Here is a 24196-nt window from a genome sequence, read left to right on the forward strand (position 1 = left end):
AGAAATCTTCTTGCATTTCCTTGCCCAAGGCATCCTTTTAGGAGTTGGCTAAACGCTATTTTGTGAACAGCAAATCCAGCTGTCACTTGGCCATGAGGTTCTGCTGCAGTACTGTGGACTATCAGAAGTTAATAGGGCTCAGGATTTAATTTATTTCAGTGAAGGGGGTGATAGAGTGGCAATCCTGGAAAACAAGAACAAGTACCAGTTTCCTCATTCCTGAAGTTAATGCAGCTCATGGAGCCTCTCCAGGGAAATCCCTGTTTTCCTCCTCAGCATCTTTCCACGACTTGGCACATGAAGGAAACGAATGCTTTTAATGAGAGATTTCTACTTTTCTGCTAAACTCCCCTCTTTTTTAACTTTATTTTTATTTCCTCGCTCCACTGAGACTCTGTATCTAAGAGAAGCTTGCTTGTGTCCCATTTGTTGAACGTGGGAACTGTTTTTTTTTTATTTGCCCTTACTGCATCCAGGCTGGGAGGCGGGCTAGTCCTTCCAGGGGTTGCTGTGACACGCAGCCACACCTGGAGAATCCTTTGTCCCGGCGTCTGGCGCCGGGCTGACACGGGGCTGGTGCAGGTGCAGGGCTGCCCAGCCCACAGCCCCGCAGTCACCGTGTTGCAGGGTCAGAGTTTGGGTTGAGCAATGCCTCGCTCCTTGCCTGGGAGAGACTCGTCCCCGGGACACGTGTCTGGAGGGACATACAGGGCATGTCCTGGCAGATGGCCCATCCCCATCTCCTACCCCACAGCCCATCATTCCTGGGAGTGCTGCTGCCTTTGCTGCCCACCCAGTGGCAGCTGGCCATGTCTGGCCCACAGCCTTGCTTCCTGCCTGGAGCCTCGGCTTGGTTTTCTCAGCACTATCTGTTGGTGAAATAAGAATTGTCTCTCCTTCCAGCCTCCCCGGAGCAAAGTTTCCAATCATAAACGAGGCAAAAACCAGTCCTCTCTGGGCTGGGCTGGGCTGGGCTGGGCCCCATCTGCTCTGCAGCTACTTCTGGCTCCCTCGATAAGGATAGTGTTTCTGGTCTCTCATATTTTCATTTTCAGGCATCTCCATATCTGCTTCTAACTCTTCCTACACACATCAGGGGAGCTGCCCACAAATGTGTGCAAAACTACTTAATTACTCTGTAACCGACTGGGCTGCTGGCTGCTGGTCATGCTGATTATTGCACTGACCGTGATGACTTCATCCCTCTTCCCTTCCACACATCGGTGTCCATCACTGCGTCGTCCCGCACAATGCCCGGGGGCGCCCAGCACTGGCTCGAGCAGACCCTGCTGCTCGGTGGGCCGGGGCAGGGGGTGAGCCCTTGCCCTGCTGGGGCTGTGCGTCCCAGGTGCGTGGCTGGGCGTCCGCGGACCATGGCTGGGTGCCCTGAGCCATTGATGAATGTCCCAGGGCCACGGCTGGCTCACGGAAGGCTTCGCTGGGGCCACGGCCGGCTGCCCTCGGCCACTTCTGAGTGTCTCGGGGCCGTTGTTGGGCGTCCCTCGACCGCTGCTGGGTCCTGGCCCGCTGCAGCCTGTCTCAGGGCCATTGTCTGGGGCGCAGAGCCGCTGCCGAACGTCCTGGGGCTAACGCCGGCTACCCCGGGAGCATCGGCGGCACACCAGGACCACGGCCGGCTGTCCCGGGGCCAGCGCCCGGCACGCCGGGACCACCGGCGGTGCGCGGGGCGGCGCCGGCCGAGCAGCCGTCGGTGCGGCGGGGGCTGAGGCCGGGCCGGGCCCGCCCCGCTCGGCCGCCGCGCCCCGCCCCGGCCCGCCCCGCCGCGGCACATTCATGCGGCGGCGCTGGGCGCGGGCGGCGGCTCGGAGCGGCCCCGGCGCGGCGCCTCCCGCCGGGCCTCGGCGCATGTGAGCGGCGGCGGAGCGGCAGCAGGGCGGCGGCGGCGCCGCATCGGCCATGCGGTGGCCCCGCGGCCCCCGCGGCGCCTGGCGGCTGCTGCCCCGGCGCTCGCTGCTGGCCGCGCTCTTCCTCTTCTCGCTCTCCTCCTCCTTCCTCTACTTCGTGTATGTGGCGCCGGGCATCGGTAAGCGGCGGGCCGGGGCCCGGGGTGGGGCGGGGGGAGGCGCGGGCAGGGGCACGGACGCGCCGGCTGCCGCTGGAAACGCTGAGTAATCCGCGCCCGGCGGCCGCGGCATCCCCGGCGAGGGGCGGCCCGGGCCCGGCGCCCCCGGCTGCGGCTCCGCGGTGCCCGGGGGCTGCGCAGCGCGTCCTCATCTCCCGCCGCGGCCGGAGGAGGAGGCGCTGCCCGCGGCGTGCCCGGCGCCCCTCGGGGCTGGTGCCCGGGCTGCGGGTCCCCGGAGCGGCGGGAGGCGCCGGCCGCGCTCCCCGCGCCGGCGGGGCCGAGCGGCGCCTGTGCCAGCGCCGAACGGGGGGCAGCGAGCCCGCTCCTGCCCGCTGCCCGCCCCGGAGTTTGTTTTGAAGTAGTGGAGTGTTGTCCAAGTGCTTGTCATCTGAACGTGCTCCCTGGAGGAAATCCTACTCTGGTTGTCAAGTGGGAAGATGAGAAGTGTGTATTTTAGAAAGGAGCGTACTCGTTCCTATGTTCCGTGCCATAGCTTCATGGGGACCTGGAGAAGCCGTGTGTCAATATGGCCAGCACCCGGTGCTGGTGGGGCTGTCTGTCCATCTCCTCTGAGATACGGGAAGACTTGTGCCCGGAAAGCATCTGTTCACTTCATACGCTGTATCTCCTTTCTGCAAGGAGCCAAGGGTCACGGTTTGGCCTTCAACCGAACTTTGGCAACAATTTATTTCTATAGAGGCAGCCCTTTCCAAAGAAATGGGGACTTTCTCCTTGAAATGTCATTGGTATTGCTCATACCATTCCTATCTTGGACATCCCAAGGAGACCTCTGTGCACTTTCAAGGTGACTTCTGTGGGTTTTATTTACAAATGATGTCCCGAGGCTGCCTCTGGGCTTTGGGAGCCTTTCCCAGGGCTGAGTAGGGGTTGGCTGGTGTATGAGGCTCTGCTCGTGTCCTGGGCACATCCCAAGTGAGGCTGTGTGTGCTGAGCCTTGCCGTGGTGGCCCAGGGCTCCGCTGTCCCGATGAGCAGGCCCCCAGGCTCCTGGCCACCTGGCCACCGTCCCACGGGCTGGCCGGGGCTGCCGAGGCAGCGTCCCGCCTCCGCTGGAGGACGGATTCACACGGGTGGTAACGAGAGGCACAGCCAGCGCCTGCTGCCCCCGTGAGCACAGCCTGCCTCGTCCTGTTCACCTCCTGCTGTGGGCCCGTGGCTCTTTGTCCAGTGCATCCTGCAGCCCTTCGTGGGGCAGGCTGTGGATGAGCTTCCCAGGCCCAGGTGGAATCGCACTTTGAGAAGGAAATTTGTCTTGTAAGGATGGCTTTTTTCCCTTTTTTAGAGTATTCTGAGTAATGTCATGTTGCTTCTGCATGGTCACCAGTGGTAGAGGTGGTGTAGGGTATAAATACATTTAAGGCTAGTTCTGTGCCAAGAGGATTTTCTCTGTGTGGACCTCGGATAACGTGGTCACGTCCTACCCAATGTTCTTGCTATCTGTGATGCCCAAAGAGGAGGCAGGGAAGTGTTAGTGGTCCCTGTCCCTACCCACCCATGGATGTCAGTGATGTTCTGAGTCATCTTCTCATCAGGTGACAGAAGATCTGCTTCCTTTTTTTTTTTTTTTTTAATTTCCTTCCTCTTTTGGCCAAAAATGTTTCCTCATGAAAACCCAGCTCGGTTTTCCTGGGATGGCTGGGCTAATCCTCTCAGCACTTGGAGGGAGTTCATTTTCAGGCTGCATGGGTGAGTAGAAGCTTGGGAGAAGAGCGAGTGAGATAGGACACGAGCAGAGCTGGGGATTTGAGTAAATCGACCACGTGCAGGTGATGGAGAGATGCTGTCAGCAGAGTTCTGGGGCATTTGTCCTGCCTGCTGCTGCCTCAATGCATGGAGTGGGGCTGGGCTGCTCATCTGTGGCCACTGAAGGGCCTGGGGAAACCTCTGTCCTGAGACCATCCCTGGTAGGGCCTGCTGGGGAAGTGGCTGAAGAAGGACTTGCAGTTCATTGGCTAAACTACGGGTAGGGAAGTGATTGATCCCATGATTAATCGTTTCCTTGATTGTACCTCAATTGAAAAGAAAAAAATCCAAATAAATGGGACCAGAAGCTGCAAGTGAGCTTGAACCAGCTGGAGCCTGGAAGGGCTTTTGTCTGCCTGGTGCCACAGGCTGCTGTCAGGGTCTGCTGCAGCCAGCTCTGCTCGTGGGGTCAGCAGCTGGTGGTGGCAGGGCTGGAGCCAGCCTGCCCTGCCTGGGCAGTGTCAGCCCCTCTGGGCTGGGAATGGCCCTGTGGCAGGGTGGCATCCCCGTGGCAGGGTGTGCTGTCACCATGGGTGGGAGCCTGTCCCCAAGCCCCTTGCTTGTGGGGGAAAATTTCATTGGCACTGCCAATGAAACACAACTGCGTTGTGTTCAAGCAGTTGTGCACCAGTGCCAGGAGAAAACTGGGACAGTTGCACTTGTGGGTGCTGTCTCAGCATTGGTGTGGAGCTGGCATGCTTGTCAGCTGGAAAAGCTGGATAACTGCTCCTGGTGCCCTTTGGAGATGGGGAAGGGGACTCTAACCTGGGTTCTGAGTTGCCTGCCCGGTGCTGGCCTGCTACCTGATTGACCGTGGTGTTTGGCTCCTCACAGCCCAAGTAACCCAGCAGTCTGCTCCAGACAGAAATGCAGGAATAAATTTATGTTTACTGTCAGCAAATAACCAAGCTTGGCTCCTGCAGGGAGTCCAGGGCTTTTGGGCCTTACATTTGTGTCATGCCTGGACTTACGTGATGCCCAAGGTAGCTCCTCATTTCTGTTCTTCACCAAGGTTTCCTCCTATGGAACTGAAATGTTCTTGTGGCTTCAAGTTTGTGCAGAGCAATCCAATGTAAACAGCCAGTGCCTCCTTCCCAGCTCTTGCATCCAGTTCCCGTCTGTCCTCCCCACACACTGCCCTGACAGCTCCATCCCTGGGCTCCCACCTTGGAGGGTGAAGTGCCGGGGAGCCAGCGATGGCACGGGCACAGCAGGCTCTCCTTGACCTCTGGCTCCGGTGATTGTGTGGGTCTGTCTCATGGTGGCCACTGTGTGCAGGATGAGGTGATTGTGTGGGTCTGTCTCATGGTGGCCACTGTGTGCAGGATGAGGTGATTGTGTGGGTCTGTCTCATGGTGGCCACTGTGTGCAGGGTGAGGTAATTGTGTGGGTCTGTCTCATGGTGGCCACTGTGTGCAGGGTGAGGTGATTGTGTGGGTCTGTCTCATGGTGGCCACTGTGTGCAGGGTGAGGTGATTGTGTGGGTCTGTCTCATGGTGGCCACTGTGTGCAGGATGAGGTGATTGTGTGGGTCTGTCTCATGGTGGCCACTGTGTGCAGGGTGAGGTGATTGTGTGGGTCTGTCTCATGGTGGCCACTGTGTGCAGGGTGAGGTGGCCAATTGTTCTGCAGCCAGGGCACGGCGGGGCTGCGGTGGCTGGAGGCTCCAGGAGCTGCCCTGCCAGAGGGGCCCTGCAGGCAGCAGCTACGAGGGATGCCCATGTGCTGGGGAGGTGGCTTGTGCTCGCTGTGTGCTCAGAGGTTGTGGGACCAGCAGGGCACAGGGCTGCGGGGCAGGCTGGGCTTTCACTGCAAGAAGCCACGCTGGCCTCATCTTGGGAAAAACAGAGCTTGGCACTGGGAAAACACTTCTGTCCTGTTACGGAGGTCAGGGGCCACCTCGACAGGTTATTTTGCAGGGCTTGTTCTTGGCACTGAGGCTCGTGCCCTCCTGGGACAGCTGCCCTCTGTGCCTGTTGCCTTCCCCATGTGGGATGTGGAGAAATGGGCTTCCCAGAGTCACTCTGTCCATGCCCAGACCCCAGTGTTGGAGCAAGGATTATGTGAGCACAAAGAGTGTGCTGACTTGGAGGTGGAACACCTCGAGAAGCTGTTTGTTTCATCCTATCCTCTGCTTCTGAATTCATCCCTGGGGTGTGGGGTCGTCCCTGCATGTCCTGTTTTCACATGGTGGTGGCTCATACAGCTTTCCTACAAGTGTCTGGTTTTATTCTCTTTGAACAGGGCCTAGGAATTTAAGGGAATTTCCTCCTGCAGCTGAAAGCAATAATACTTTTTCAAGCTGCAAGTTATTTCCTCTTGTTACCTCTAACTGCAACAGTGGGAACTTCTCTGACCTTGGACTTGGTCCTGGTGTAGAGGGTGGCTGCTGCATGGCTGGGAGGGCTGGCAGGGGCCTTCCCTGGTGCTCAGGTAGCAGCCCTTGGCTTTCCCTTTGTTGTCTCGATGGATGTTGGAGCCTCTTTATTTAATTTTATTTCTTAACATTTTGATTTCCTCAGGAGTCATACTTGGTTGGATCTGATACAGGAAAATAATGCAGAGAATTTAAATTATTGGGTGAAATATTGTTACCTTTGAGAGAGAGCTGTAATTCAGTCTGGCTTTACTTCCTCCAAACTTATCAGGAATTGCTCCCAACTGGTCGTACAGGGCATGAGGTAGCACCACTAGCCCTGAATTACATTTATGGTGCAAGAACTTGATTTTGATAGGCAGGAGTGCTTTGAAACACTGTTCTGTCAGGCTGTGTGTGGGTGACCCAGAGCAGTGCTGTGGGGACAAACAGCTGCCTTGGTAAAGCTCGTTTGTCACTTTTGGAACAATTTTATATCACCAAAGGTGGCTGATCCAGCTTGGTCATTTAAGGCATCAGCCTGGCAGATCTTAGCACAGAGGAGTTCTGGGGGTGGAAATGGCAGAAGATTTTACTATTGCCAGCTTGTCCCAGTGGAGAGACTGTCTGTGGTTGAGCTGCCCGTGGTGGTGAGGGACAGAGGAGGAGTGGTGGCCGAGGTGGGGGGTGGCACTGTGGGCCGTGGAGCTGCTGGGCTGGTGAGTCCCAGTTGTGTGGGGCAGAGGGTTGCTGCTGCTTTGCCTTCTGAGCACTGCTGTGGGAATGTGGGCAGAGGGAGCCTGGGCAGAGTCAGCTGGTGAGAGCAGGGCAGAGTCCCGAGCGAGGGGCAGCGCTCGCTGGGGGGCTGTGAGCCCAGGACACCAGTGAGCCACAACGGCCTCGGCTCGGCCTGGCAGGGGCTGGGTGAAGGTGTCCTTCTGGGTTTGCTGGCAGCGTGCTGGGTGCCTGGATGCTGTCTGAGCATGGACAGAAGGTGAAGGTGCAGCTTGGAATAATGGAATGAGGTTTGTGCTGTCATAGCCCTGCCTTTGATCTCTGGGTCTCCCCGGGGCAGCACGAGGAGCGTGGTATCTTACTGTGGAACACGGCAGCACTGCCCTCCTTCACCCTCCTCTGCCCGAAAGATCTGCCAAGCAGCATTTCACAACCTAAGGAGGGAACTGCCTGGTTCCACAGCGTATCCCACAGAGGATGTTGCCATCATTGGATCTGACAGTGATTGGGGGTAGTAAGGAATCCTCAAGTGCTTCTTGATACAAGAACTTGAGCTTGGGATCTCCTGTGCTCTGAGCAGAAGGAGACTGGTGGCAGCTGTGGGAAATGGTTTCTTTGGCAGGAAAGAGGCTCCTACAAAGCAGGGCTGGGATGGGGAACAGCCCTGTTCCACCCAGCTGCTCCTGTGCCAGTGCATCCCAGATGCTGGCGGTGCAGTGTTGGTTGGAGACCACCTCTTGCTCAAGGCTAACAGATTACAAGGTTTCTTTGAGGGCAGATGAATTACTGGGTTTTCTTTGCCTGTAAGCACCTGTGCTGTTTGTCAGGCACATCTGGTTTGGGTTATTTTGCTGGTGGCTCTCTGGGTGCTGCAACTGCAGAGTATGTGAAGAGTTCATGTTTCATCCGTGTGTCTCCGGAAGCCTGGCTTGTGGAAGCTGATTGGCAGACACAAAAGCTTCCAGGTACTGGTTCATTCCAGCAAACTGAGTGCTTCAAAACCTCAGTAATCTGTAGCAGAGCAGACCTTAAAGCAAACCCACCCGTGCTGTCAGCCCAGGAGACATGGTCTTCATGGGTTTGGTAGGCCATGGAAGGCCAGGGCTTCAGCAGGCACTCAGCTGCTTCAGGTGGTGCTGGCTCTGGTGGAGAAAAGGGCTCTGACACTGCTGCTCTATTTCCTGAGCTCATCCTCTGCCTCTCTTCCAGGTGGACTCATTAATTGCATTAACTCAGGCAGCATCTGCTCTGCAGGGTACGATGAGCCCCCCTGGGGACCAGCGCAGGGAACGGAGATGAGCGGTGTGGGGAGCTGTATGTTTGCACTTGATCCCATTTGAATGCTGTTACAATTGGTGGATTTAAATATCCAAGCACGTGGAGTCTTTAAATACTTAATCTTAACTGAAATTTCTGGGGAACCTGACAAGGGTGGCAGCAGTGGGGGTGGCATGGCCGATGTGCTGTTGGCTCTGCAGAGCCCTGTGGCAGCACTGAGGGCTGAGGGCTCTGCCAGAGGAGCTGATCTGCAGCTGCACAGAGCAAGAAAAGCCCTCCCTGAACAGCTTTATTTTTAAAACATCATTGTCACAATACAATGTGTGTATTTACTTTGACAAAACCTTTGCTGGGTTATTTTAGTAAAGTTTATTTCCATACAGGCTTTTTCTTCTCCATTGCATTCAGAGTCTTGTGGCTGTGGTTTTGGCTGGCAGCATTTTGAACACGGATGCTTTAGGGTGGTTAATGTGTGTGTGAAGCTTTTCTAGCACTAGCTCTAAATACTGTGGGGGTTAGTCCTGTTTGGAGAGATAGAGGAGAAAATGTATAGTGGACTGTGCTGTCGAAATGCAAGATAAGTCCAAATCAGAAATTTTTGAGAGATGTTGGTGGGTGTGGTTTTTTGGGGAATGTGAAATGGATAACATTAAAACCACCAAGGCTTTCAGCACTACCCTGGAGCTGCTCTTATTTTGAAAGGAAAGGTGGATTGGAAAGCTGAGGGTGATGTCAGTGCCTGGCAGGAGAAGAGCCCTTGGCCATCCTCATCTGCTGCTTGGAAGGGTCCCAGGGGTGACAGTGGATGGCACGTGTGTCCCGGTGGGAAGTGTCCTTGTGGGACGCTGCATATGGTGTGGAGTGTGATGGGCAGGGCCACGGGTCCTTTTTTCATTGTAGAAGGAATTTCCTGGTGCTTACTGGTCTTGCTGAAGTGAAGGAGGGGTCTAGGGCGAGGTGTTTGAGGGATCCACGGTGCCTTGTGGTGACTGTGGGTGTTTTTGATAAAGCCACAAGCTTCAGTGCCCCTTATTTGACACTTTGCTATCTCAAGGCGCATGGATGTGTCTGCAGGGGTGTGGGGAGCTGGTTTGAGCTCCTGCCTCCCTCCTGGCTGCCGGGGGAGGCGATGGGTCACTGCTTGCTTGCTGGGGCTTTAGCTGGAAGTGTGTGGTGACGTTGTGTGTGAATTCCTAAAGGTAACTTTCCTAGGTTTTGGTTTGAGGTGGAAAACCAACAGGTTCTGCCCTTTGTAAGCCTGCAGTTGTATGTGGCTGGCACAAACCTCTCTAGAGCCCTTGCCCTGAGCGGGGCTTTCATCCTGGGGCCCCTCTGGAGGTGCTGTTGGGGAGCTGGCCAGCCCCCCTTGCAGCACAGGGGACCAAGCTGGGGTATCCATGCCTGTCCCCCAGCTCTTGTGGCAGGGAAGGAGCTGCTTCCAGGGGATGCGAGTTCAAATGGGACCGTGGATTTTTCCTGTGGTTTGTGCCTCAGTCTCCCTTGCTCCCTGCTGTTTTCCTGCCCCGATGAGCAGGTGTGTGCCCGTGTGATGGTTGGGCTGCGTGTGGGACAGCTCCTATGAAGCTGTTCCTTCCCCATGCCTTTCTTACCTGAAAGGTAAAGGTTGGGAACTATTTCTGTGTGGAGGATGCCACTGCACACACGAGGGAAGAAAGGAAATACAGGCAGAACACCCACTGCACTGCTGTGGGCTGGGCTGTGGTGTAAGCAGTTCAACCAGTGCTTGTTTGTGCATCTGGAGAATTTTATGGCAAAATAATTGACTGGTTTTACTGAATGCTATTGCCATACAAATTATCTAAGGAGAATCCTGGAGCCTGGTGCTGTGTTAGCCACCTCCCTTGCTTTGGAGAGACTGGGGACCGGGCTGGGCTGAGAGCTGAGCTGTGCTCGTACCCTGCCAAGAGGCTCCTGAGGGGGGCTCGGGCGTTCCCTGCACTGGCAGCACGGGCTGGCGAGGGCCATGGGATGCCTGTGACACGGCCGTGCACACTCCTGATTGATGGTGTCTCCCACAGCAGCAGGCTGGGAGCAAGGATTTTGGGTGGGAAGTGGAGAAGATGGCTACGTGAATGCTAATGTTTATAAATTGCCTCCAAAAAAACTGTACAGAGCAGCTGGAATAGAAGAGGAAAGCAAATGCTGCAGTGCACCAGGTAGTCAAGTGCAAACAGATATTTTTTCCCTCGCTACCTGGCAGGAAAAGGAAGGCATTTCAGTGCCTGCCTCCTGCCCTCTGCGTCAGCGGGGCTGGCAGAGGCTGCGGGCTGTGCCTCGGAGCCGTGGGCGCTCCTGGCACGGCTGCTCCGGCCGGGCAGGGCTGGGATGCACGGGGGGAAGCTGCGGGGAGCCAGCAGGCGATGCACAGAGCGCAGGTAAATAAAAATCAGCTGCTGGAACAGCCACGTGCCACAGCAGGAGAGCCCGGAGCCGCTGTCGCTGGAAACGAGTGCGGGCCGTGCCCAGGGCTCACGGTGGGCTCTGCACAGGGCTGCAGCAGCCCGAGTCGAGGGAGAACACCGTGGATGTTGAGTTCCTGTCAGCAAACACGGGCTTCCCTTGGAGCTGGGGACCCTGGAGGGGCACAGGGTGGCCCCCACTCCCGCAGGAATGTGAAATGCTTCCACGCATGCAGCTCGCTCTTGTTCTGCAGTCATTTTTTTTTTTTTTCCCCTCAGTGTTTTTCCAACTCATGTCTTGCTGCCAGAGTCCATATTAATAATGCATGACTTTTTTTTTTTATGGTGCTTCCTTCCCGGCATCCCTTTCAGCTGCTGAGTCAGAGAAGATTGTTATAGCAGCAACCTCTGAAGCGGTGAAATGCCCCTGCAGTGCTCAACTGCTGTCATTTATCATCCCAGCTCCTCTGCAGGCAGCCTGTTCCCTTGCCCGGCTTGGGGGGAGGATCCCCATGCCAAAACCCTGATTCCTGTTACACCAGCTGGTGACTGGCGAGCTGAGCTCTGCTCAGCCTTCCTGGCTAGTGTTTGCTGAAAGCAGATATTGCCTCTGTTGGCTGCTTTTTTTGTTGTTGTTGTTTGAAATCCTGTGAAGTTTTTTCCTGATCTGCCTGAAACTGTATTTTGGGATTGTGCCCGAGACTTTTTTTCCCCCTTTTTTTCCCCTCCTTACTAATTTTAAAATATTTTTTCCTCCTCCCTGCACTCCTCTTGAGATCTATACCTGGGCTTTTTAGGGTAATTGGGATGACAGGAGCCATATAATGTGTTAAGGGGGCTAAATTAACTTTAAATCTTTCCAGTAGCTGTTGAAACGTGCCTGGCTGCTGCAGGAGGTGTTGGAGCTGCTAATGCAGCATGGAACAGAGATCTGCAGAGCTCCTGCCTGCAGGTTGTGGCCAGCCCCCAGTGGGTCACCTGCATGCAGAGCTGGTCCTCACTTGCTGGGTCCGAAACCTGGAGGGAAACAGGGAATTTGTCTTCTGAAGACTTAAGTAACAGCTCCACTGTAGTCTCGGGAGCAGATCTCTCCTGTCCCAGTATAACTTTGGGTGGGAGTGGCTGCTGGGGCACTCACTGTGGTGGGGTGTGGGGACACACAGCCTCAGTGCTGGGAAGCAGCATCCTCGTGGTCTTCCCCTGCTCGGTGCTCTGCCTCTGCAGGCTCTGAAGGACTCACCTGTAAACATTGTCCCAGAGCCATGCAGGAGAGGAATGGGGCTCACCTGGGGAGGGAGGGTTTCCTTTTGCCAGACTTCCCAAGCTGCCTCATTCCCTGTGTCCTGCTGTTGGGGTCGGTACAAGCAAGTGTGCAGCTCCAGTGGTGTCTGCTCTGGGGAGTGCAGAGGGGTCTGGGACCAGCAGGGAGTGGTGCTGCCTTTCCCTGCTTTCTCAGCTGGAGGTGTGGGTGTGAGGCTGATGTCCTGGCTGCACACCTGCATCTCACCTGGGCCAGGCCCCTGTCTGGCAGGGCAGTACTTGCCCTCGTGGCATGCTTCCCCCTCAGCACCATCCTGTTCTGCTGAGGCTCTACAGTGCTGGGCTACTGGTTCATTCCTCCCGAGGAAGGAAAAACTGCTGTGGTGCAAAATTCCCCCAAAGCTGCAGCGCATCCTCCTTCCGTGCTGCAGCCTGGCTCCCTGCTCAGGGTCAGTGATTTGTCTTTTCCTGGGTTTTTTAAAGAGTTTTGCTGGGTGCCCAGTGCCCTGGGGCACCCTTCCTGTACCTGCCAGCTGGGAGGGGGCAAGCACCTTCCGTGGGTTTTTGCATGCTGCAGGGGAAGCTTTGCAGAAGGATCCCATGAACTGGAGTCCACAGGGGCCTGTGGACTGTGTGCTGTGGTCACCAGCTGCCCCAGTGCTGCTGCCTGCCCAGGACATGCCCCAAGGGACACCTTCACACTGCCACTGCCCCACTTGCCCCGCGGTGACACACAATGCCACCCACAACTGGTGAGACGAGCAACTTGCTTCTCGGCTAACAAGATTTAGGTGGATTATGCTATGTATTTAATCAAGGGCTAAGCTGATTGCCTTATTTGGAATGGATCAAAGCCCTTGGAAATGCCAGCCTGGAGACCAGCTATTGAGTGGGAGCATGCCTCAGCCGTGTGCCTGTGTGGCAAGCCCTGCTTTCGAAGAAGCCGGAGGTTCAGCAGGCAGGTTTGACAGCAGCAGTGACCAAACACAAAACCAGATTGGAGAAGTCTGAGGTGATGTGGAGGTAGGAGCGTGAGAATGTTGTTAGTCATTGACCACCATGGAGGATTTGGGGGAAAAGGCTTCCTTTCCTAGCTTTCAGTTTGAAGCCATGTTTCCAGATACCTAAAGCTCCGTGCTGACAGCTAAGTGAGATGCTCTGCAGTTTGGCAGTCAGGCTTCCAGCTTCTAGAAAAGCAGCTGTGACTCTTGTGAGCTCGTGTGGCTCTGCATTGGAGACCAGACTCCCTATTGCTCACACAGGGAGCCCCACATCTCCCTGCAGTGGCTGTCAGCAGCGTTGGAGCTCACAAGGGCCTCTTCTCCCCTTGTCCTGGCCCCCAGTGCAGCATTGCCCTGGGACCTGCGGGGCTTTGGCAGCAGAGGAGCTGGTGCTGCTTGTGCAGGAGCCAAGCAGAGGGAGTTGCTTGCTGCTGCCAGCCCAGAGGCACTCGCTCCTTGCTGTGGCCTTGGCTGTGCAGAGGGAGCCCACGGTTCAGAACTGTCCCTATAGGCAGCAGGTATTAAAAGCTTAAAATTACTTTCCAGTTAAGAGCTGTTGTGCTTGTCAGGGTCTGCCTGGAGTGGCAGGGCAAGCGCATTGTGTGAGGTGTGTGGTGTCCCTTTCCTGTAGGGTTGGGGTTTTTGCCACGAGAGGTGTGTTGGTGCTCTGGGGTGCCCTGTCTCCGTGCCTGTGAGCACGGTCTGCACCGCTTCACCTGCGGGCAGTGAGATGGTCCGGTTGAGCAAGATGTTAAAAATACACTGCTTATTCAAATCACCTTCTCTTTTTTCTTAAAAGGGGAAGTTTATTCTAGGAACCAAGCTCTGTCCTGCTGCCATTTGATGCAAGTATGGCAAGCACAGGCCACAGCTCTCCCGCTCTGTGAATGTGACTGTGGGCACTGCATGTAGAGCTGAAAATGCCCCAACCAAAATGCTTACCTGGAGGGGTACGGGCAGCTTCTGCTTTGAGGTGAATCAGGCAGCAGCAGGTGCTCCCCACAGCATCACTGCTCCTTCCTTTTGCATAAAGCTGCCGTGGGACTTTGCACACATCTCTCCCCTCTGCCTCTCAGACCTCCTTGTTTTTGCCTCGTTGCCTGCTTCAGCAGGAATAACCCTGAAGCAAGTGCAGGGAGTTGCTCTGTCACATCCTGCCTGTGCTGTGGGCCCCCTGTTCTGGCTGCCCCATCTCTCCTGGGTGTGGCCTGAGCCCTGGTGTGGGGCTGGCAGAGCATCTTGTATGACAGCCAGGTGTAAAATGTCCCATGTTCAATTATTGCTAAACAAACCTGCGAATAAGGTGCTGCCTCAGTTCTCCTTCTGCCCAGACCCTTTATGCATCCTCCTGCCCTGACTCGTATGTGGAGCTACAGGAAAGGATTGGTCAAGCATCCCCTTGTGTTCCGAGGGCCTGGGCAGGTTTGTCAGCTGCAATCGCCCCTCCAGCCCGACTTTCGGGTGCCTCGGGCTGTACGGAATGGTCTGAGAGTTTCTAGGCTGCAGCAGCGGGGTCTCTGCTGGTGCCGGTGAGGCGGCTCCGGGGCTGCTTGTTCTGAGCATGGCTTGGGAAGGGCCGGAGGGCAGGAGCAGATGGAGGGAGCTGTGGCAGGAAGGGGGCGGCGGCTGCCCAGCTTCAAGGTGCTCTAGGTTAACTCTGCTTTCGCCTAATTAGAAAAGAGAAAACGCCTGTCAACACAGCAATTGTCCGGTTTGCTGCTGCGCTGCAGAAAGCTGGGGGCAGAGTGGGGCTCACGGCGGGTGCTGACCCGGACCCTTTTCCTCCCCTTCGCACGTGGGGTGTCCACCCCCGCCTGGGGAGGGGTCACAACTCCCCAAACATCACGGGATGCTGCCAGAGAGCAACGCGGCATTTATGGGGCCACGTGGGGGAAGGGGCGAGTGGGGGAGGATGGCCTTCAGCTGTAATACTTGGGGAAGCAAACACAACGTGCTCAGATAAGGTAACTTGAGTGGATAAATGGGTGTAACCTAAAAATCTCGTTATCCAGAGTGGAGGGAAGGGCTGGTGCCCTGGCAGGGAGGAAGGGGGAAGGTGGGCTGCTGCATTGCTGTGGACTCACGCCATGCCCAGTGAGTTGGAGGTGCTGATGTGGGCAGGGTCTGTGATTACCAGCCTCAACCAGCTCCTTCCTGAGGCCCCTCGGGGCTGCCCTGGCCCAGAGGAGTTCTCTGTCCTCACTGCCTGCTCAGCTCTTCCGGCCGTTCCACCTGGGAGCACTGGCCTCCCATTCCCGATGTGTTTTTAATTTTTCCAAGGTAGCCCTGTGTCTGACTCCTGTTTGCAGAGCTCGATTTCTGGCTGCAGACAGGCTGGAATTGATTAGTTTATTATTTTTCCCCCCTCTGTCCTGTTGCGCATATCAATGGGAGAGTGGTCAGAACCCTTGGCAGACACTCAAGTCTGTTAAGGAAACTTAAGTTGCTGCTGTGTGCAAGGAGCTTAAAGGTGTTTCAGTGGGAGAGAGGGAAGGAGGAAAAGGGTGTTTGCTGTTCCCTCCTGTGCCCCTGTGTGTGCTCATCCCTTCCCAAGCAATTGCAGAGCTGACGAGTGCTGGTGGCCCGGGGCAGGAGGAGGCAGCGATGGCTGCTCCTGCCCACAGAGGGACAGGCAGGACAATTGGTGCCCAGCGCCCCATCTCCACAGCCTGATCGCAGACTGCCTCTGCTGAGCTTGCCTCAGGGTGTTCCTGTTTGTATAGACCCAAGTGAGCCTGGTGGGCCGTGAGCCTCCTGTCCCTCTCAGTCGGTGGTGGCCGGTGAGCCCTGGTTGCAGCTCGGGGCTGTGGAAGTGCTGATCCCTTGCTGAGCTGGCTGGCTCGATAGCCTTGCGGCTGCTTATCTGGGATTAATGTGTAACTTCATGGCAGTGCTTAGGCACGGCTCTGGTGTGGTGCTGTGGTGCAGGGCGGTGATCTGCTCTCTGATTCCCCTGCCCGTGATAAGGTTTAGGGCTTGCCTGTGCCTGGCGCCGGCGTGGCCGCGCTGCTGGTCAAGGTTGGCCGTGTCTGGGCAGGAGGGAAGGGCAGTGCTGGGGGCAAGCCACGAGCCTGCCCCTGCACAGGGTCTGGGTGTGCCGGGCCCCGGCTCCGGTCCTGAAGGGCACAGACGGCACAGGCCTGGGGGTGATGGAAGGAAGGGTTTTTTCTTTTCCCCTGTTCAAGGCATCCCAAACAGACTCATGCCATGGCTGTTCTGCTGACACATACGAAGGCGTCACACAGGCTGGGATTTGATGGGCAGTCTCTTAGGTGTTAAATAAGTTTGTAGATAGAGGGATGATTTTTTTCCGGTGAAGTCATTCCCTACACTGATAATGGAATCAGTTGATTTATTTACAGCAGCTGTATTACCAGTTTGCTTGTCAAGCGGAAGAAAATCATATAAAAATGTTGTGTATTCCAAGGTTGCATAGCTCACAACAAAGCTAATAAATGTCTTGGGACATCAGAGATCTTAAAAAATCCTGTAGGTAATGGTCTGTGTGTTGGAAGTTCAAAGTTGCGCCCTTTCTCTGATAGCTTCTAATAAAACACAGCAGCTGGAGAGGCCAGTCTATGTTGCCTTTAATTATTGCAGACAAGAACAACTCTGTAATCTGACTGTGGAGGCCAAGCTGCTGTGGGTCTTAAATGGCACTGCATGGTGAGAGTACCCTTGGCAGGGAGCTCTGAGCTGCTGCCTTTGAAAATCTCGGACAACAATCATCCCACATGACTGAAGAATTCCAGCTTGGAGAATTTTTTAGGAGTTGAAAGGGCTGGCAAGCCAGGCAGATCCATAGTGTGGAGGTGGGGCTGTGGCTGTGCTCCTTCCCTGGCTGCTTTCCCAGGACCTGGCATTGTACAGAAAAGAAACCTCAGCAGGGACAGTCTTGGGGTATTGCTACTGAGGGATCTCTCCTTGGTCTCCATGGTGCAAATCGTGTTTGCTGCAAAGCAGCCTTTGTCTGGTCAGGGCTGAGGCAGCTCGGGATGCTTTATTCTCACATGGCGTTGCAGAGATGGGCCTGTCTCTGGGCCTTTTAGCCCCGGTGAGAGTGGAAACAGCAGGTTCAGGTCAGGCCAGAGGCCACAGCTCCTGGAGGTGGCCGTGTCCTGCTGAGCAGGGCAGTCCTGGGTGTGCCCAGGGTGAGCCCGGGCGGGGTGTCGCACTCTGCCCCGACCGTGCCCTTCCCTGCTGGCTGCTGGGGTGTCCCCACCTGCCCTGCGGAGGTCGGAGGCAGGGACAGCTCGGCACAGGCCAGCCCTCCACGGGGTGGGAATCCCTGCCCTGGGCTCTGCCGTTCCTCTCCGTGCGGGTCCCCTGGGATACAGCATCGTGGGCGAGCTCGGCTGGGAGCAGGGATTTCCCCGAGCTGGTTTTTTTGTTTCAGACGATGTAAATAGGACATGCTGGACCGTGCTCTAGCCATAAATGGCAGTGGGAAATGTGCCGCGGGTCTCGCTGAACGGAGCGGGGAGCGCCCGCTGTCCTGGATGCTGCAGCGCGGCCCCTGCCCCGTGTGGCGCTGGGCGAGCGCGGCCCCTGCCCCGTGTGCCGCTGGGCGAGCGCGGCCCCTGCCCCGTGTGCGGCCGGGCGAGCGCGGCTCCTGCCCCGTGTGCGGCTCCTCGCGGCCCCTGCCCCGTGTGCCGCTGGGCGAGCGCGGCCCCTGCCCCGTGTGCGGCTCCTCGCGGCCCCTGCCCCGTGTGCGGCCGGGCGAGCGCGGCCCCTGCCCCGTGTGCGGCTCCTCGGAGCTCCTGCCCCGTGTGCGGCTCCTCGCGGCCCCTGCCCCGTGTGCGGCCGGGCGAGCGCGGCCCCTGCCCCGTGTGCGGCTCCTGGCGGCCCGGGCCAGCCTGGTGTGACAGGCAAACCACTGACCTGGAACAGCCTCTCGGACCCCCTTGGAACAGCTCCCTTGCAGCAGACATGAGGCTGTACATGTGATAACCCTTTTTGTTCAGCCACGCTGAACGTGTAAAACATGCTTGAAAAATCAGGTCTTTGGCTTTTTTTGAGGGGGGAACAGCCAATACAACAGAACCTGTTCTCTTTTTCTCTATCAAAGTCGGGGTGTTGAAACTCCAGACAGCACAGTTTGTGGTGTGTGAACTGAGTCAGTAGATCCATGACTCTTAAGTTGTTTTTTAACAGTTTCCACTGGGTACTCTCCGATGGGTATAATCTCCTAATTTGGTAGACTAACAAATCAATGATTTCAAAATCTATTTAACTGGTGTTTGATGTATATGGAAATTTTAAATCCAAATCCCACCTGTCTCCTGGTCTGACTGTATTCTCGATTGCTTCCAGCTGGTGAAGGACAGCACTGGTGAAACTCCCTATTGTCTGCATTTCCTAGGCAGCACCATTCCACATGTCCCCATTTTCCTGCATGTCCTATTGCCTGTTTGAGCAGGATGCCCACGTTGATGGTGGGGCCTGCCTGCAGTAGAGGATTTCCTTTGTCTCCTGCAGCTGTTCCAGTTCCCATGGCCCAGGGGATGAGGAGCTGTCCCGAGCAGCCCATGTCCTTCCCTGCCCTCCCACTTCAAGGACAGCGGTGGGGAGGATCTGCCTGTTTTTCCTCTCCCTTGCTTGCCCAAGCGTTCACTTAATTCTTATTTATTATTTTTCTTAACAAAAGCTCTCCCTCTGTTTGTTCACCCTGATCCCACATGAGCACTGGGCTCAGGCACTGGGATTCCTGACGCCTTCAGAGGGTGTCCAGGAGGCAGGAATTCCCACCCCTTTGTCTCCTAATGAACCGAAGGAACAGACGCTGAGCTGTAAGTGTTTGGAAGTGTAAATGTTTGCTGTGGTAGCAGCAGCCGCTGCTGCCAGCCCCGAGGTCGGGTCGGTGTCCGTGTCAGCGCCTGCTGAAGAGCCTTTGATTGCTCGTTTGTGTGCGGTGGTGGCTGCGCGGTTGTGCTCTGCCTGCACGGGAATGTGCTGCCAGCGGATGCTCTGCTCCTCCTGGGGAGCCTTTGTGCCGATCCTGGTGAAGGGAGCAGGATGGGGAGAGCAGACTGCCTGGAGATGGGCATGGAGGATGGAAAATAAACAGGACATGCAGTCATGTGCAATCGCATCTCCTCAATGGCAATTAAAGTAGGAGAGTCTGAATCTCTCGAGGAAGGGTAATATTTAACTTGGGCAAATGCTTGCTATGCTCTGTGCTCCAGCCTGCACGTGTCACTGTGCCCTTCCTCAGAGAGGAACTGCAGCAGAGTCCTGGATTGCTCTCGGGATTTGCAAGGCCCAGTGTGCTTTCACAGCCGTGCCTGGCGTTGCTGCCCCGGTGCACAGGTAACCTGTGTGCTCCTGGCTTTCCCCCTGCACGGAGCTGGGTGCTGCCCGTGTGGCTCTGCGCCTGCGTGGGCTGGGGCTCAACCCTGCTGCCAGCCTTGCCTGCTGGTGGGGTGCAGAGCTCCTTCCACGGCTGCTTTGGTGCTCTAGATGTTTTATGAGTTCCCTTGGCCTCCTGAGTTTTCCCATGTGTGCAGAGCACATTGTGCTCCTCTTGCTGGGTATCCTAAAGCAGAGCAGTGCTTTTCACAGCGAGTGGCACAAACACCTTAGTGCAGGCAGCTGTGGGAGCGCAAATGGAAGTTGCCACTTTAAATGTGTACATGAAAAATTTAGTCTCTTAGAATAATATGGATTTTCCTCCCCTTGCTGAGGCTTCCCCAGGGTCATTTTTCTGTAAGACAGTTCAGATACAAATTTCCCATATTCAGGTTTTGACTGTGTCACTTTAGCCTCCCATCTTCCTGCTTGCTGTGTGCACGTGCAAGCTGCCAACTTGCCAATTTTGGGAACAAGTGGTTTGTAATTACCAGCTTAGTGCTGCTGCTGCACTGTTAATTCTTCGACCATTTAATGTATCAAATTATTCCTTCCTGTGCTATTTAGAGGCAAAGGGCTAAGTAACAGTGATGGCATTAATATTAAATTCTCTAAAACTAATAGGAACCTCTTATTTAATTGTTCTGGCACTCAGCATGTCTGGGGAATTCAGTGCCACTGGAAAGCTAATGGAGACAGAGGTCTCATGGTGTATTAACGCTGGATGCTGCTGCTTCTCCTCGTTGGGTTATTTATGAGTTAAGACTATCATAACTGTCTATCAGTGCCTTAGAGGCTTAGTTTGATTAAACCCCTTTATATTGCTAATGCTAATGGAGCTGGATTGATGCTGGGGATCTGCGGGGAGAGCTTAGGAAAAGGCTTAACGCAGACATGACTCTGCTGGTTTTGCTGTCTCTGGGCGCTGCGGGAGGCGTCTGCAGCGGGCAGGACCTCCCAGCCCTGGCAGGGTGACCTGAGCGCCCACCCTGCTGCCTGCAGGACCCTCACCCCTTCCAAGTCACTGCTGCATCTCCCACGTGAGGTGTCCCACGAGCTCTGCTGGGCACCTTGTGCCCACTCCAAGCATCTGGTAGAGTGTTCAGCAGGAGTTTCTCTGGTGGTGGGTTGGTTTGTGACTGTGCTGGTGGAAATGGGGGCTCTGGGGGCTGGCAGGGATTGTCCTTGCTGGTACGGGGCTCCAGGTGCTGGCAGGAGAAGGCTGCACGTAGCAGTGAGACCATGATGAACTCAAAGCCCCTCTGTGCTTCTGCAGCACGAGCGGACTAATGAATGGGAAAAATGCTGAATGTGACAGAAAGCCCTAAATCTCAAAGCAGAGGAAGGCCGGCTCCTTCCTCAGGAAAGCCTGGCTGCCGTGCTGGGCGCTGATACTGCTGCAGGCATGCAGGGCTGCTGTGAGCCACTTGGCCCCTCTTCCTGCCCCCAGCCTGTCCCAGCTCGGGGTGCCCTGCTGTCCCCCTGCAGTGGGATGCTGCAGGAAGGTCCCTTCCGCAGGCGGTGGAAGCGTGTCAGGGCCAGGAGTGAGACGTGTCAGGGCTGTCCCTGTCCCGTGTCAGTGGCTGGCATAGATCACAGTCAGTCCTCTTCCGAATCAGCTCCCAAGCTGCAAATTGCCCTGTTGCCTCTTCTAGTATGTATCATCACGATGAAACTAATTTTCCATGGGAGAGTCAGCTGTTTCTTGATTAGAAGTGCTCCAAAAATACTAACAGAGAAATGATTACAGGAAGACTTCAGTGCTCATTTATGTAATTGGACTTTACTTCCCTGGCTGAAATTGTTGCATCCACTCCTGGCTTGAGTGAGCACTTGCTCTCCCAGTTTGCTTGTGAGCAGAGAGGTTAGGGTGGGATATCCCAAGGGGTGCCATGCCCTGGGGTGCAGCCTTGTGCCTCTGTTCCAGCTGGTGGCAAGCTGTCATGTTTTCCGTGTGTTTAAATCACAGCAGGGTTGACTTGTCCTTTAATGAACCAACAAGAATAATCTTCAGGCAGTTATTTGGGCAAATGGATTCTTAAATTCTGCTTGTTTTCTGGGCGGGGAGCGAGGGTTTGCTGGAAATTAATAGAAGAAGGGACAACTCCCCTCTCCCATCCTGTCCTTGTCCAGCTGCCCAGTGGCAGCAGCCAGGCTGTTGTCACTCCATGCGTGTGCTCTGAAGCGCCGCGTGCTCAAAGGGAAGAAAGGCAGAAGGCCGATGTAATTTTCGAGATCATCCTGTGTGATGAGATTAGCAATATATCACAACAGGGAGAATTGCTTTCTGGCTGAACCAAGGTTCAGGCCAAGCCCACCACGAGCCTGTGTCTGCAGCAGTGGATGCTCAGGGGTGATGGACATCTGCTCTGGGAAATGCCTCTGGGTACAGGGGCCCTGGGCTCTGTAGGGTCAGCCAGGTCAGGCTTAATAAATTTAAAACATGGCTAATTTGCTCATCAAAAAGGCAGTAAATGGAGGAGGAGTGAGATTTGAGCTTGGTACAGCGATTCCCAAATGTTGGTGCAGCCCCAGCCCTGGCCACAGGAGTCCCTGGAGCTAATCTAAGCACCGTGTGTGCACAGGGAGTGAAATGTTTACAATAACGTGGTTTAAATCCGATTTTCTGACCTGAAAGAATTGCCTGTTCTGGATAAACACAGTGTTTGTGAAGCTTATCTCATGCAGGCGGTTTGGTTTGGGGGTAGGAGAAGGGGCTCTGGTCCCTGGTGGTGGGGGGCTGTTGATGTTGGGCGTTTGGCGTGTCGATGGCACACCATCCCTGGCCAGGTATCTCCTTAATCATCTGCTTAAAGGGGTTAATATGTGAAAAGGCAACTGCTGCCCGACACAAAGCTGGTGTTGTTCCTGCCCTGCTCCCCTGGGATGGTGGCTGCTGTGACAGTCTGCTCAGGATTCCCGCTGCAGCCCGGGGCAGCCGGCCCTGCGAGCCGTGTCATGTGGCTGTGGCGAGGCCCTGCTCCGTCTGCCGCCGTGGAGGGGAACAAACGGCGCTTTCACTGCGCCCCACAAACCTCCCTCTTCCTCAAATTAACCAGGGATTGGATGCTGATTTGTCTCTCCTGTTCTTTCATGCTTCACCAAACCTGGATCTGCTTTACCCAGCAAGTAGAAGCATAATGAAGTAGAAAGTGAAATTACTTGATCAGCATCAGCGAGTTGTTTTTCACTGCTGACCCAGCTCCGCGTGGGCTGGAAGATGCAGACTGGCTGCCCCTTCTGCAGCAGCCTGGGCCCGAGAACCAGCTCAGCTGAGCGGCTTCAGCCCCGCGTTGCTCTGTGCAGAGGAGATAAGCCGTGCCCGGCTCTCGAGGAGGCTCTGTGTTTTTGGGAGGGCTGTCGGTGCTTGCTGAGGCTGTGGTGCCGCTGTCCGTGCCCTGCCGTGCTTGCCTGGCTCTGAGGGATGCTGTTCCCGTGGCTGCATGTGCTGTCTGCTGCTGCCTCCTGGTAGGAGCTGGTGCCAGCAGCGGGGTGGGTGCTGTCACTGGGGCAGGACACGGCCTCGGGGCCAGGTGCCCCAGGCACCAGCCCTTAACATGGCACACCCGAGGCAGGGCTGTGACGGGGCTGATAAGCTGAAGGAAAAGCTCCTGTTCATCTGGGAGGCGTGCATGGGCAGGTCGGGCTGGGGCTGCCCCGTGCATCCTGCCCTGCACCCGAGGCTCTGACAGCCCGGCTGCGTCAGCACTGCTCACTGCTAACCCCGAACAGCCCATTTCTGACAGCTGCAGGAACTCCCATTTTCATGAATCCTGCTGGGCAGCTGCCTGGCAGGGCTGGGGCTGTGCTGCACTGCTGGTGCTGGGAGGTGATGCCATTTCATGCTGAACTTATAAAGGTTTTGAGGCTTGGGTGTAAGGCTTTGCATGAATTTCAGTTACTTCTGGCCTGTGGTGCTGTATCAAAATACCAGCTTTTCCTTGAGCCTTATCCCTGGGCATCTGTTAGAGCAAATTCCCTGTCTTTCTGAGGAGGAGCAGCATTTGATACCCCTTGCTGTCATTGCAACAGGGGTGCCTTGCTGAGAAACTGCACCAGAGCTCAGGTTTAAGCTGCAGCTGCCACCAGCTGACCTGGCGGTCGCTCTGGTTCCAGAGCTGGCCCCAGAACAGGTGGGTGAGCGAGGAGGGTTTGAGCTTTGTCTGAGCCAGCTCCTGCTCATTGCTGCTGTAACCACTGGCTTAAGGTGCCATCGCTGGCCCAGCTGCAAAGGGTACATATATGGGAAGGGAGGGGCTGGAAATGGACATTTAAGATTGCATTTTGAGACGTTTAGTTGCCAAGCACTTCATGCAGTTGACCCCCTTCTTTCTGAAAATCCAGTGATTCCCCATGGCCCAGAGACAGGCTGGGCATGGGCGGCAGCCGGGCAGGGCATTGGGCCCTGGGCATGACGTGGGGCTCCATCCCCCTTTCAAATATTGACTTTACTGTGTGAAAACAAAATACAGTTGGGATTGGGAAATGTGTCTGGGCAGCCTTTCTGGAGCTGCCTCAGTGTGTGGGTGCAGAAGGGGGGGCAGCCCGTGGGGTGCAGGGGTGTGTACCCCGGGGTGGGGACCCCTGCTCTCCGGTGGCGGTGCCGTATCCAACCCGTGCTCCCGGTGACTCCAGCCATCACTGTGCCTTCCTGGCCTGGAAGCTGCTGGTTCCAGGCTGTGGCATGCCTGCTGCAGGAATGACCTGTCTGGTATGGGTGTTTCCTGGTGACATTGCATCAGCTGCTGCCCTCCTCTGAGCAGGGTCTCTGTTGTTTCCTTGGCCCAGTGCCCCCTTTATCCCCACTGGAGTGTCTTTTGACCTGGATTTTTAATTACTAGCACAGAATAGGCCTGCTAGGTTGCCCCTTCTCAGTATCTTCATGTCAAGATTTTATTTGTTTTCCACTTCATTCTTAAGCCTAAAACTACACCAGGAGGGCTGTGGCTGGC

At 55.8% G+C, this 24196-nt stretch overlaps 1 protein-coding gene across 1 annotated transcript in view; it reads left to right on the top strand.

Moving 5' to 3' along the window:
• Window positions 1-1907: 1907 nt before the first annotated feature.
• The window catches only part of B4GALT5 (beta-1,4-galactosyltransferase 5), a 33499-nt gene continuing 11210 nt past the window's right edge, over window positions 1908-24196 (top strand). Inside the window, exon 1 of the mRNA XM_053958849.1 lies at window positions 1908-2044. Coding sequence (XP_053814824.1) covers window positions 1918-2044 — 127 coding nt within the window. The 5' untranslated portion in view covers window positions 1908-1917. The remainder of the gene's footprint in view (window positions 2045-24196) is intronic.

Source organism: Vidua chalybeata, chromosome 17 (assembly GCF_026979565.1).
Source record: "Vidua chalybeata isolate OUT-0048 chromosome 17, bVidCha1 merged haplotype, whole genome shotgun sequence".
Taxonomy (NCBI): Eukaryota; Metazoa; Chordata; class Aves; order Passeriformes; family Viduidae; genus Vidua; species Vidua chalybeata.